Source organism: Podarcis erhardii (assembly GCF_964252035.2).
Source record: "Podarcis erhardii genome assembly, chromosome: 1".
Classification (NCBI taxonomy): Eukaryota; Metazoa; Chordata; class Lepidosauria; order Squamata; family Lacertidae; genus Podarcis; species Podarcis erhardii.
In genome coordinates, this window is record NC_138497.1 from 80,407,786 (window position 1) to 80,421,536 (window position 13,751).

A 13,751-nucleotide genomic window follows, 5' to 3' on the forward strand; every position below is an offset into this window, starting at 1 on the left:
TTTTGTTATATCAGCGACCAATTCTTGGTGGCACTGACTTGAGCCCAACTTTCCAATCATTTTGCCATTGCACTTTGGCTCCTGGGAGACCTCTGCTCTGTATCATCACCAAGAAATCATGCCTCAAGCCTTCCAGCATCTTCATCTTCACAAAATAGCATTTCTACCATAGATATATCTTTACGGAGCCACTGTGGAGTCTGGATATCTAGTTTGGGAACAACTTCCTGGAGAGCTCTTAGACAATACTGGGCTAGACTCAGTATTAGACAACTTGGTTTGTCACTAACTGATGTCAAGGAGACTACTTTAAAAATAAATAAATTGTTAACAGTGGCCATGGTGACCCATGTTGGGAGTGTATATTTTGGCAAAGTTTATTAAAAATAGCTCAAAAACTTTTTTAAAACTGCAAAAAAAAAAAAATGCTCAACAACTTTTGTTTCCGGATTTTCACTTTTTGAAATATGGCAACCCTAACCTGTGTGTATCTCAGTTTTGACAGAAAAAGTTTCCCAGTAGACCCTGCAGATAATTTGGCACAGATGGCTAAAATAGTTTCATATCCAGGTCAGAATGGATACGAAAGTCCTAAAGAGTCATAATTCTGCCAGGGGATCTCAGTAGTAGCTGGAGTATTTCCCTCCTCAACTTGTTCAGAGGTTGGGGTTGAGGTTATTTCAGCCATTTTGTGAGGGGTCTTGCAAACAGGAAAGGTCAGGGCCAAACGTGGCAGTAGTGGCAATCTGACTTCACATTGTTGTTAGATATTGTGGTTTTGTTTGCTTTTTAAACCTACAAAATGCCAGTGTGAAGGAGGAAACATTGTCTTCACTTTAATTCTGGTTTCAGTCATCATCATCTCATTGGATGCAGACGTCATCACAGTCAAATTGAAATAAGGGCAATGGTTTCTCTTTCCATACTAGCATCTTGCACCCAGCATCAGCAGCAAATGTGATTGTTGTTGCTGCCAGAATAACAAAACAGGTGAGCCATGAGGGATGGTGTTCATGAAATATTTTAACCCATGGCTCCTCTTGTGAGCCAGAGAAGTTATGAATTCTAAGGACCTGTCAGTGTGGCTGTATTTCTGTTTCTAGGAGGAACTGGCTATGGAACTCATCAATAACCCAGAAACGGCTTCCCCGCTGCACCAGCATTCTTACATCCGCAGCACCGTTGTACTCATCTTAGTTGGGCTTATGGTATGTGGTTACTATTTTGGTAGTGCACTTCTGGTATGCATTTTAAATGGTGGTTTGTGTATGGTGCATTGTTAAGCCACCCTACAGAACAAGGGGGCAAAATTCTTGAGTTGAGATTGGAAAATTTCATTTGCAGGAAAGCGGATATTTCAGAAGACTTCTTGTGCTTTTTTATTTCATGTCTATTTTTAATGCAGCATAGCAAGCATCACATATGTTCTTTTCCTAGTGTTTTACAAGACGTGGCAATAAAGTTTTGACAAATACCTCCAGAATGAGTATATAATCTGAGCAGAAATCAGATGGTTAAATACTGTGTAGCTTTCCCATTGAAGAGCAATCAACAGTATCATTCTTAGCAGATTAATTAGGGAAGGGGAATCTTTGATGTTGCATAGCTACACCTCCCATCATCTGTAGCCATTGGTTCTGCTTGCTAGAGAACTGTAGTTTGGCATCTGGAGGGCCAATGGTTCCCAACACCTAGTTTAAAGCTTCAAAAAAATATTTTTCTAAAAAGGCAGGATCTTGTGCTGAATCTCCAAAACTTGTTGCAGGGTCAGGACAATGCCAGGTGCCTGCTTTTAAAATGTGGTGCTTTGCTATCTTTCCGGTGGAAGAAAGCCCCTAGCGGAATTTAATTCCCATCCTCAAGCAGTTTAGTGAAACGTAGGTATATAGACTATTAAACATTATTTATTGCTTTCAGCTGCATTTAGCAGCTGTCTGCCTTATTCAGTAAGTAGACCACAGACTGCAAAGGAAGTTTAAAATGGTTTACATGCAGTTTCTTGATCTCCAAAATGCATTTTCTTCATGCAGCAACAATAAAATAATGCAAGTATAACACAGACACATGTCTGTGAGCTAAGTTAAGGCGCAGCAAGCAAAGAGGGAGGGAGGGAGGGAGGGAGGGGGAGAGAGGGGGGGGGGACAGGAACAGGCTTCCTGTTAGGTGTGACCTAACTGAGTCTATTCTAGCAATAAGAACTCTGTGGTCCTTAACCCCATCATATATTAACTAGAAAATAGGCATTGTTAGGTTTGACTGAATCTTCCACAAAACTGACCAGTGTACTTTGGCATGACAGGTACTCCTGCCACTCTAGGAGAGCCACTTGCCATGTCCATCCCTTATCAGGCTTAGCTTAGGCAAGTCCCACTGGTTTGTGTCATGTTAGGTCAGGGGAATTACTTTGACTTGTTTCTTTCTTAAGTTGCCTTTGTCTTTGTTCATCTGTTGTCTGCTTGTTCTGTCTCTGGCTTGGATGAGGTCAGAAATGGAGAAAGAGACAAAGGTGGAATCTACACACATATGAAAAACTCTGTGAAAATGCTTTAAAAAAAGTTTTGGAAAGTGTATTGAATTTGCCATAGCTCACCATCGTCATCTAGTGTCACATTTGTATATTGCACTTTACAACACACTTAAAACGTTTTATTTGCAGCAGCATGTTGTTGTTGTTGTTGTTGTTTAGTCGTTTAGTCGTGTCCGACTCTTCGTGACCCCATGGACCAGAGCATGCCAGGCACTCCTGTCTTCCACTGCTTCCCGCAGTTTGGTCAGACTCATGTTTGTAACTTCGAGAACACTGTCCAACCATCTCGTCCTCTGTCGTCCCCTTCTTCTTGTGCCCTCAATCTTTCCCAACATCAGGGTCTTTTCCAGGGAGTCTTCTCTTCTCATGAGGTGACCAAAGTATTGGAGCCTCAGCTTCACGATCTGTCCTTCCAGTGAGCACTCAGGGCTGGTTTCCTTAAGAATGGATAGGTTTGATCTTCTTGCAGTCCATGGGACTCTCAAGAGTCTCCTCCAGCACCATAATTCAAAAGCATCAATTCTTCGGCGATCAGCCTTCTTTATGGTCCAGCTCTCACTTCCATACATCACTACTGGGAAAACCATGGCTTTAACTATATGGACCTTTGTTGGCAAGGTGATTTCTCTGCTTTTTAAGATGCTGTCTAGGTTTGCCATCGCCTTTCTCCCAAGGAGCAGGCGTCTTTTAATTTTGTGACTGCTGTCACCATCTGCAGTGATCATGGAGCCCAAGAAAGTAAAATCTCTCACTGCTTTCATTTCTTCCCCTTCTATTTGCCAGGAGGTGATGGGCCCAGTGGCCATCATCTTCGTTTTTTTGATGTTGAGCTTCAGACCATATTTTGTGCTCTCCTCTTTCACCCTCATTAAAAGGTTCTTTAATTCCTCCTCACTTTCTGCCTTCAAGGTTGTGTCATCTGCATATCTGAGGTTGTTGATATTTCTTCCGGCGATCTTAATTCCGGCTTGGGATTCATCCAGTCCAGCCTTTCGCATGATGAATTCTGCATATAAGTTAAATAAGCAGGGAGACAATATACAGCCTTGCCGTACTCCTTTCCCAATTTTGAACCAATCAGTTGTTCCATATCCAGTTCTAACTGTAGCTTCTTGTCCCACATAGAGATTTCTCAGGAGACAGATGAGGTGATCAGGCACTCCCATTTCTTTAAGAACTTGCCATAGTTTGCTATCGTCGACACAGTCAAAGGCTTTTGCATAGTCAATGAAGTAGAAGTAGATGTCTTTCTGGAACTCTCTAGCTTTCTCCATAATCCAGCGCATGTTTGCAATTTGGTCTCTGGTTCCTCTGCCCCTTCGAAATCCAGCTTGCACTTCTGGGAGTTCTCGGCCCACATACTGCTTAAGCCTTCCTTGTAGAATTTTAAGCATAACCTTGCTAGCGTGTGAAATGAGTGCAATTGTGTGGTAGTTGGAGCATTCTTTAGCACTGCCCTTCTTTGGGATTCGGCTGTAGACTGATCTTCTCCAATCCTCTGGCCACTGCTGAGTTTTCCAAATTTGCTGGCATATTGAGTGTAGCACCTTAACAGCATCATCTTTTAAAACTTTAAATAGTTCAGCTGGAATATCATCACTTCCACTGTCCTTGTTATTAGCAGTGCTTTCTAAGGCCCATTTGACTTTACTCTCCAGGATGTCTGGCTCAAGGTCATCAACCACACTACCTGGGGTATACAAGGCATCCATTTCTTTCTGGTATAGTTCCTCTGTGTATTCTTGCCACCTCTTCTTGATGTCTTCTGCTTATGTTAGGTCCTTACCACTTTTGTCCTTTATTATGGTAATCTTTGTACGAAATGTTCCTTTCATATCTCCAATTTTCTTGAACAGATCTCTGGTTTTTCCCATTCTATTGTTTTCCTCTATTTCTTTGCATTGCTCATTTAAGAAGGCCTTCTTGTCTCTCCTTGCTATTTTTTGGAAATCTGCATTCAATTTCCTGTATCTTTCACTATCTCCCTCGCATTTTGCTTGCCTTCTCTCCCCCGCTATTTGTAAGGCCTCGTTGGACAGCCACTTTGCTTTCTTGCATTTCCTTTTCATTGGGATGGTTTTAGTTGCTGCCTCCTGTATAATGTTATGAGCCTCCATCCATAGTTCTTCAGGCACTCTGTCCACCAAATCTAAATCCTTAAACCTGTTCCTCACTTCCACTGTGTATTCATAAGGGATTTGATTTAGATTGTATCTTACCGGCCCAGTAAGCATAGCTGAGTCTAAAGACTCAGGAGCTGGCAGTGGCAATCATTTTGATGCCATGTGATCCTGCCTGCCCTAGAGCAGTGGGGGTGTTAACCTGTTGTTTACTGCCTCCTGCATTGCCCCAGCTGCTTTATAATTCTAACAATACATTCTTCCCTTATAGATCTGCGTGATTATTGGTATTGCCCATGCACTTGTCATCTATAGGGTCGTGGTGACATTCATCTTTACTCAGTCTGACTCAGAATTTTTCCGAGAACGAGCCAGTACCATGGCAGTGATGACAGGGGCTGTGTTGCATTATTTAACTATCATCATAATGAGCAAGGTATGGAGCAAACATAGTGATATTTTCCAGTGATCTGTCTTGCAGTTGTTTTCTGGTGTATCATATTGCTTTGTTTGCCTCTTGTCTGTTGTAGGTGAACAGACATGTAGCGCTGTACCTCTGTGATATGGGTAAGAAAATATCCATGCTATCTATATACATTATTTCATCTATATGAAATATGTTCGACTTGATAAGTAAAAGGTTGCCCTATCATGAATGCATTTTGTGACTTGGTGCATAGAATAAGGCATACATAAAGATAAGAATGGGAATGCCAGGTGCCACAGCTAAATTTGGTGTCCATGATCTTATTTCCAGAGAAGCCAAGAACATTCACTGAGCGTGAGAAAAACTTCACCGTCAAACTCTTCACCTTCCAGTTCTTCACCCACTTCTCTTCTGTGATCTATGTTGCTTTCTTCCTTGGGAGGTAAACGCAAATAGCAAAGAATGGAGAGTTCAGTGTATCCCACTGGTGAGGGTGTTAAATTTGGATCAGGTGACTTGGATTTGAATTAAATCTTTACCACTTTCTTCTTGCTTCAGATGTGCAGCTATAAAAAGGGAACAATGGTGGCTTTCTTCCCATAGTTTGTGTGAGGGCTAATAGGGCATTTTATATGTTTTAAAATCGCTATATGAATTATGCTGCAAAAAGGGGGATACAGAGGCAATGCAAGAAGGGGGATACAGAGGCAATGCGTTAGTCCTGCATTTTTGCTTACTGTAGTGCATCTCTGACAAAACTGAAGGCCTGTGTTCTAAAAACAGAGTATTTATCTGTAACTCCAACAGCCACCCTTGCTCTCTGTCATTCTTACTACTTTAGTTTCTGTTTGTTGAGATGCTGCTTTTTAGCTCTACTGCATCTTCATTACTCATTGTGACTATTATCTTCCAAAGTGTGTGGTTATCAAAACTATAAATAGCATTAGGAACTGACTGTATCTCAATTGTACTTTCTTGCTAGGATTAATGGGCGTCCAGGGGACTATGTACGTGTGGGCGGCAAGTGGAGACTGGAAGAAGTAAGTTCCTTTGTTGCAATGATGTCTTCCCCTACCTCCCCACCTGGTGTCCTGTTCATTAAAATAATTGCCCAGGCCTTCTCTTTCATCTTCCCCAAATATTTTCTAATCCATCTTCCTGGGAATCCCCAGGTTGAAGACAGTTTAAAAATATTATAACTAATAAGTTTGTGGGGCATTATTATATTCAGTGCAAGCAGACCACCATTCTGGTTCTCATAGTTCACACTTACTTCATTCTGTTTGCATCCAGAGATTCCTATACGATACAAATTTATTATTATTATTATTTAATTTATTGCCTGTCCTTTGCCCCAAAGTCCCAGGGCAAGTTACAACCATTTAAAATACAACCTCAAAAACAGTTTTTAAAAGTCTTATCATTACAAAAAATACATCCAAAAAAAATGGTAGCAAGCATGTGTGAGCTCAATATACATATAGAGAGGTATGAATCTGAGATACATGATGTGAATAGTGGAAATTCCCTAGAGCTTTGTATTACTGTTGATGCATTGCATCACATTACAATGATGCAGGCATGCAGCCTTTCCTGGCAGTTCCTCTGTGAGATTTTTTAAAATGCAAGTACCTAAAAATGACTTTGGAATCTGTGACCTTCAGATGCAAACTATCTTTCTCTTGTTCTTTCCAGTGCCACCCCAGCGGCTGCCTTGTAGATCTCTTCATTCAGATGGCTGTAATCATGACATTAAAGCAAACACTGAGTAACTTTGTGGAGTTCATGTTGCCGTAAGTCAGCATAGCTAGCAGGATCTAGTCCTTGGGGTTAGATCCAGGACCTCTTTCCCCCTGGAGCTTCACAGACTGTCACAGCTGGAGTGAGAATATAGTAAGGGGTTGGCTTGCGTGCCAGTATAACAATTCCTTTTGTGGGAAATATTTGGCAAATTGTGTTTCGCCCTTGTGGAAAGTCAGACCTTGCTGCACTTGGGATTAGGGAGCAGTTCTGTTTCTTCAGATCAAGTTGGCTAATGGCTTTGAGTGTTGGGAATTCTGTTCTCTGGCAAGATGTGGCCTGGCTTTTGTCTGAATCATCTAATTTAGGACAGGGAAATGGTGAAGAATCCTTTTCAGTCCAAAGATCACATCTCTTGTGGATAATCTTTAGGGGGGCCACATGCAAGTAGTGTGAAGGGGCTATAGAAGCAAAAGTGGTAGAGCAGCGGATGTGATTCTTGAGTGGAATATAACCTGCTGTGTGATGCTAAGAGTCACAGATTTCTACACCCACCTGCATAAGCACTTGAAGAGGGTGTGGAGCAGGACTAGAGAAAGGTGTGACTTGTATGTGGCTTGGGGAGAGGCCTAATAGCCAGATAGGTTGTATCAGCACTATACATTTAAAGGTGTTTCATACCACTTTATTTATTTTAATTTTTTATTTATACTTTTCAGGTTTATACATTTCACTGATTTTACAATCATTTTGACATTTCAAAGCTTGACTTCCTTCCCCCTCTTTCTGCAGTTCCTTAAATTTATTTTTAATATCTTCTGCATATCCAAATTAACTTATTTGCTCATTTGTTCATCTTCTTTAAATATATACTTTTATGAAAATGCAGGTTATTACAATAATCCTGCCAATGTTCTTATTTGTTTACAATTTATCTGTAAATATTCAATAAACCATTCCCATTCTTTTATTAAAAGTTTGTTATCTTGATTTCTTATTCTTCCGTTAAGTTTCACCATTTCTTCATATTCCTTAACTTTTTGTATCCATTCTTCCTTTGCTGGAACTTCTGCTTATTTCCATTTTGGGGCAAGTAACATTCTTGCCGCTGTAGTAGCATACATGAATAAATTTCTGTACAGTTTAGGTAGTTCTGTCCCTATAATTCCCAAAAGAAAGGCTTCTGTTGTTTTTTTTACAAACGTTATTTTAAACATCCTTTTCATTTCATTATATATCATTTCCCAGTAAGCTTTAATCTTACTACAAGACCACTACATATGATAAAAACAACCTTCTTTCTTTTTACATTTCCAACACTTATTTAATTTAGATTTATACATTTTTGCCAATTTACTCGGTGTTAGATACCATCGGTATATCATTTTCATATAATTTTCTCTTAGACCATGTTTCATACCACTTTAAACAGTCATGTCTTCCCCCAAAGAATCCTGGGAAGTGTAGTTTAATGATGCTAAGAGTTGTTAAGAGATTCTTATCCCCTTCAAAGAGCTACAATTTCCGGGACTGCTTAATAAGCAGTCCCTCTTCCCAGAGAACAATGCTTACCATGCTGGAAACAGGAATTTTTCACTCAGTCATGTACTTAGGGGAATTAAGAAGTAGGAACAGGATATGGGACCAGAGTAAGGCAGGGTGGAGTGTGGCCAAGACTCGCCTATGAAGACTTGAGGAATATTTACATATGCAACATTGTTTGTTGCACAGACTTTGGGCAATATGTACCAATAAGTTGAAGACCCAGGGCAATTTGCCCTGTTATAAAGGGAGCTCCAGCATGGACTACATTATTGTCCTCTTATAGGTCTTTGACAGCTTGCAGGTCTTGTACTTAGAAACTTGTTTTATCTCGCTTACACTTGTGTTTACCCCTGCAGCTGGATACGCTACAAGTACAAACTGCTGTTCAGAAATCCCAAAAGCAACAACAGGGTTCATATGGAGGAGAGTGCTCGGGACCCATGCAAGGAGGAATGGCTGTGGAACTATAACCTTAATGAAGTCAATGTCTTCAGTTTGTTTGATGAATTTCTGGAGATGAGTAAGTGAAATTCAACTGAAAGCTTTTGGTAAGGGTGAAATGCTAGGCTAAATTGGGACAGGACTCAACATTCTGTCATTGGCACTCCCATTACATTAGTAAGCTAGCGAGGTATTTGGCCAAACTAGATTGGCTGATGGTTTTCAAAGAGATTGAAGTGGAGTGCTATAACAGTTGTACAGTCATTTTTTTCCTTTCCCTCTATTGCCTTGGGTCAAACAGGTTTCTGAAATCTTTGAATAGAGATGATAGTTTTGATGTATGTGCACAAAAAATGAACACTTCTTCTATCAAAACTTCAGCTCACTGAAAAATGTATACGCTTGTTTTATCTAGATTACAAAGAGAATGTTAGGGCCTGCAACATGACTCTGTTTCCTCTATGCAATTAAAAACAAACACTGAAAAATTCCTGACACTGGCCTATTAGCATCCTTCATATATTCTATTCACTTTTGCTGATTTGAGTAGTTTTTCTTAGCTTTTAAAGATACTTAGGACACCCAATTCTTGCTGTTCTGAAATTTCCATTTCCTTAAATGTCTCTTAACTACTTACGGTATGTTGTTTTAGAAGCTATGTGCAAACTCTGGCCCAGCAAATCTAATAATGACTTAAACATTCTCCTTTTGTTTGCTGCCTCTTTTCAGTGTTCTCTTTTTAAATCCTCAGTGATCCAGTACAGCTTCACCACTATTTTTGTGGCTGCCTTTCCCCTTGCTCCACTCCTGGCCTTTATCAACAATCTCATCGAAATTCGACTAGATGCTATCAAGATGGTGAGATTGCAGAGGCGCATGGTTCCCAGGACAGCAAATGATATTGGTAAGCTGAGGATTAGGGAAAGGGGCTTCTACTTCAGACCTCTGAGGAGAGGCTTTCATTTTACCCCAATATTATTAGTGGTCATACTTAACTCTTTTCAAAGTGGTAGATTACTTATGGAAGGAGCTGAATTAAGAGCTTACTCAGGGGATGGGGAAAGGAAAGAGTATGTACAGGTTTCAGGGGCACTGGGGTAGATGAAGTGTATTCTACCACTCAAGCTATACTTGGACCACAAAACTCTAGGGGGAAGAAGATGTTAAGAAACCGTCACTGTGGGTCAGTGTAGCTTGTACAGAAACCTGTGACAGAAATGTAAAGGAGGCAGTTCCCATAGGAGTTCTGTGAGTTGCTGGATTCAACACTCAATGAAAATGGGGAAAGGAGCCAAAGAGAGAAGCCCAGTGTAAGGGACTCTGGGGCTTGAATTGGAAATTTTAGAGCCTGGGGCTGGAACCTAACCTACTGAGCTACCATTTAATTTAATCTTATTTATTTCATTTTGTTTATGAATTGCTTTCTATGAACTAGTCCAAAGTGATTTAATAATTAAAAGAACAGAAAAAAATACATGTCGGATCTAGACTGGGACATAAATCTTCACTTAAGAGATTTGTTGAAAAAAGGACATCTTCAATAGGGGCCAAAAATCAGGAGAGATTGTACTTTTCTGATAGATAATGGTAAGGAGTTCCAAAGGTTAGGTGCTTCCACACTAAAGGCCCAATTTCTATGTTGTATGGAACAGACCTCCTGATGAGATGATACCCTCTCCTACAGAGTGCAGCCATCAGTTGAGTATAAAATGGGTATGTCAGTCTTCTAGGTATCCCGCTCCCATGCCGTATAGAGTTTTATATACCTGTACCAGAAACTTGAACGTAGCAAATTGAAAAGCAATGCAGTTTTTTCAGCAGTGGACTAACATGGTGGCAGTATTCTGTTCCAATGAGCAATTGAGCTGCTGCTTTTGCAGTGGTTGCAGCTTTTGCAGTGGTTGCAGCTAGGAAATCCCAACAAAACCCAACAAAAAAACCAGAAATGGAAATATATCAATCTAGCAAATCGTGTTGTTTTTGTTTTCAGTTCAAAAATTATACATAATTGATCATCATTCTCCCCCTGAGCTTTTAAATTCTGTTTCCTTTCCATGGAAATGAATGGTATGGAAATAATGACATCACTGATTATGGTAAATTTATAACTTGTGTAACTTTTGTAAATAATTACATAAATTACGGACAGCAAGATGAATAACATAGTATTTGGAGAAACTGAACTGCAGTGGAATGGAAATGGTGCTCATTGTGATGACAAGTTGGAACAGAAACAATTGCCTTCTTGTATCCCTAGCTGCTCCTGCCAACCTAGCAGTTCAAAAGCATGTCAAAGTGCAAGTAGATAAATAGGTACCTCTCTGGCGGGAAGGTAAACGGTGTTTCCGTGCGCTGCTCTGGTTCGCCAGAAGTGGCTTAGTCATGCTGGCCACGTCTGCGGACAAACGCCGGCTCCCTCGACGAGATGGAATAAAGCAAGATGAGCGCCACAACCCTAGAGTGGGTCATGACTGGACCTAATGGTCAGGGATCCCTTTACTTTACCTTATCCCTAGCTGCAGCTTCTGGGCCTGCCTCAGGGTCAGCCCCACTTAGAGTGCATTGCAGAAATTCACTCTGGAACTTACAAGCAAATGGATGGCAGTGGTCAGGCTATCCTGGGCCAGAAATGGCCCTAACTGTCTTACCAGCCAAAGCTGATGAAAAGCACTCCTAGCCACTGAGGTTACCTAGGCCTCTCCTGACAGAGAAGAATTCAGGAACAACCCCAGACTACAAATCTGCTCCTTCAGGGGAAAAACGACCCTGTCCAAAGCAAGAAGTTGACCAGTCCTCTGGACAAGGATATTACATTGTTAGATTGTGGAGAGGAGGGAGAGTTAATTAAAGTTGAGGCAAATGCCATCTGCTTGAGGGAATGTGTTTCTCTTATTTTCTCCCCTGTTGCAGGTACCTGGTTGCTGATTCTGGAGGCAATTGGTATTTTAGCTGTCATTGGCAATGGTATGGTGATTGCCATCACCTCAGACTTCATCCCAATGCAGGTGTACAAATACACATCTAGCCCCTGCATACAGAAGAATTACACAGGCAAAGAGTGAGTGTCATTTGAGTCCTTTTGGAAGCTTTCAAGTATAGCATATATTCAGTTAGTCAGTTTCTTCTTGTGTGTACACTTGTTATACGTGACAAATGCTAAACAGCAAAGTTTGCTAAGGCTAGCAGGATAAGAGATACTGAATATGACCATGTCTCAAGAACAATTTTTTCTCTGTGGGGTTACTTCAGAGATTAATTTATTGTTATGGAACACAAGCAGCTTCTGTTGCTAAAGGTCTTTCTGTACGAGACCATTCATAAAGTATGTGATGCATTGTTGTGGAGGGAGAAAAGGGTGGGAAAGTTAAGGCAAAGGAGGAATTTAGTTTTCGACAAAAAGAGATAAGCAGGGAGGAGGCAATTTTAAAAGTGTAACATATATTATGAATACTGTGTGTGAGAAAGAGAAAATCAATATATTTCATTCTGTTTCTTGAATCCTCCCTACAGAAAAATAGAAGACTATTCAATTATAGGCTGTGTAAATTAATCCTCCTTTCTTTGGCTCATTTTAAAATGGGATTTTACTCAGAATTCTGGATACAGTATTCATCGAGGAAGAAAGTTTCATTCATTAGTTTCATCTTGCTGCCTGTGAGTGTCTAATGTAAGATGGCATCAAGGTCACCGTGACTGTTCAAAAATTAACCTAATGGCTGCATGGCCAACCAGCACGTACACCCTCTAGTGCTGAGAAGTATGTTCCTTGGCTAAGCAGTATCTGCTGTTCTGTATACAGGGGGTTTTTTTGTATAAAAATTGTTTTTTTTAATTTTGGCACCCCATTTTGATGGAGTTCATGGATTGCAACATTCACATGTGTCTGGATGCAGCTTGCTGGTCCAATGCGGTCCATGACTCCAATGGTTGGTATTAGGGTGAGGCAAGCTAGCTCTGTTGTTTTCTGTTCTGTGCTTGAATTTCCAAATGTGTACTTATACTGTTAGCCTTTTTCTTAATTGTCCTTTCTTATTGGAAATGAGTTCTTATGTGTGCACTTATAACCTCCTTAATAAAGCTTTGTGTTTATCCTGGTGTACCTTATTGGAGTAAACTTGGCTCTAAATCTGGTACTTGGCTTCTTGGTACTATGCTAATGAGCAATTTGTGGGCTTGGGGCTCAAAAGTCAATAAGTGGACTTTTTGCCTCTTGTTTTTGTGAATCCCAAGGATGTCCGTCCAGAAACCCCCTGAGTTTCTCCTGGCTTGGGTTGGAGTATTAACAGGGGGTCTGGCAATACCACCTGGCAGAATAGTTTTTACCCTGGTGATTCAACATCCTGTTGCAACTCAAGATGTTTGTACCCAGGAGTTGTAGGGGGATTAAGTATCCATCTTCTCTACCTTATCCCCCTTCCTTTCTTTACAGGCTGCATAAATGTTTAGACTCAATTTATTGGATCATATTACTTGAATGCATTGTGGGCAGAAAGTATTGCACTGAAGAAGAGTACCTCCTCCATTAGAACATCTAAGAATCCAATGTCTTAAAAAAGCTTTTTTGTAGGGATAGGTACTCAATAAATATTTTATTTTTATAAAATGAAGGTCTTCCGATAGGCACCAAATCAAAATTAGACATTTTCACAAGGAACTGGAAATGTTAACAAAATATTTTTTTTAAATAATATTTATTAAGATTTTTAAGGGTTACAAAAAACAAAAGTAAAAGTAATAACACCATATTAAACAAAAACAAAACAACACATCACAATAAGAAAAGAGAAAAAAAAGAAACACACACAAAAACAAACCAAAAAACACAACTAATCTTCCCAACTTATCTTTCATTTGCTTGTTTCCTTGACCTCCTCACACCTCCCTTTTTTGTATTCTAATTCGATTAACTATTTCAGCAAATCCTTTCCATCTTTTCCAATTTTTGTTCTGT

The 13,751-nt window shown here is 40.2% G+C and overlaps 1 protein-coding gene across 2 annotated transcripts in view; it reads left to right on the top strand.

Moving 5' to 3' along the window:
• Positions 1–13,751, top strand: part of ANO9 (anoctamin 9) — a 44,224-nt gene that overhangs the window by 21,955 nt on the left and 8,518 nt on the right. For both annotated transcript variants that reach the window (XM_081875409.1, XM_081875408.1), the window contains 9 exons: positions 1,104–1,208; positions 4,919–5,083; positions 5,178–5,214; positions 5,405–5,516; positions 6,057–6,114; positions 6,770–6,867; positions 8,716–8,879; positions 9,552–9,704; positions 11,711–11,858. In XM_081875409.1, the coding sequence (XP_081731535.1) occupies positions 1,104–1,208; positions 4,919–5,083; positions 5,178–5,214; positions 5,405–5,516; positions 6,057–6,114; positions 6,770–6,867; positions 8,716–8,879; positions 9,552–9,704; positions 11,711–11,858 (1,040 nt within the window). The remainder of the gene's footprint in view (positions 1–1,103; positions 1,209–4,918; positions 5,084–5,177; positions 5,215–5,404; positions 5,517–6,056; positions 6,115–6,769; positions 6,868–8,715; positions 8,880–9,551; positions 9,705–11,710; positions 11,859–13,751) is intronic.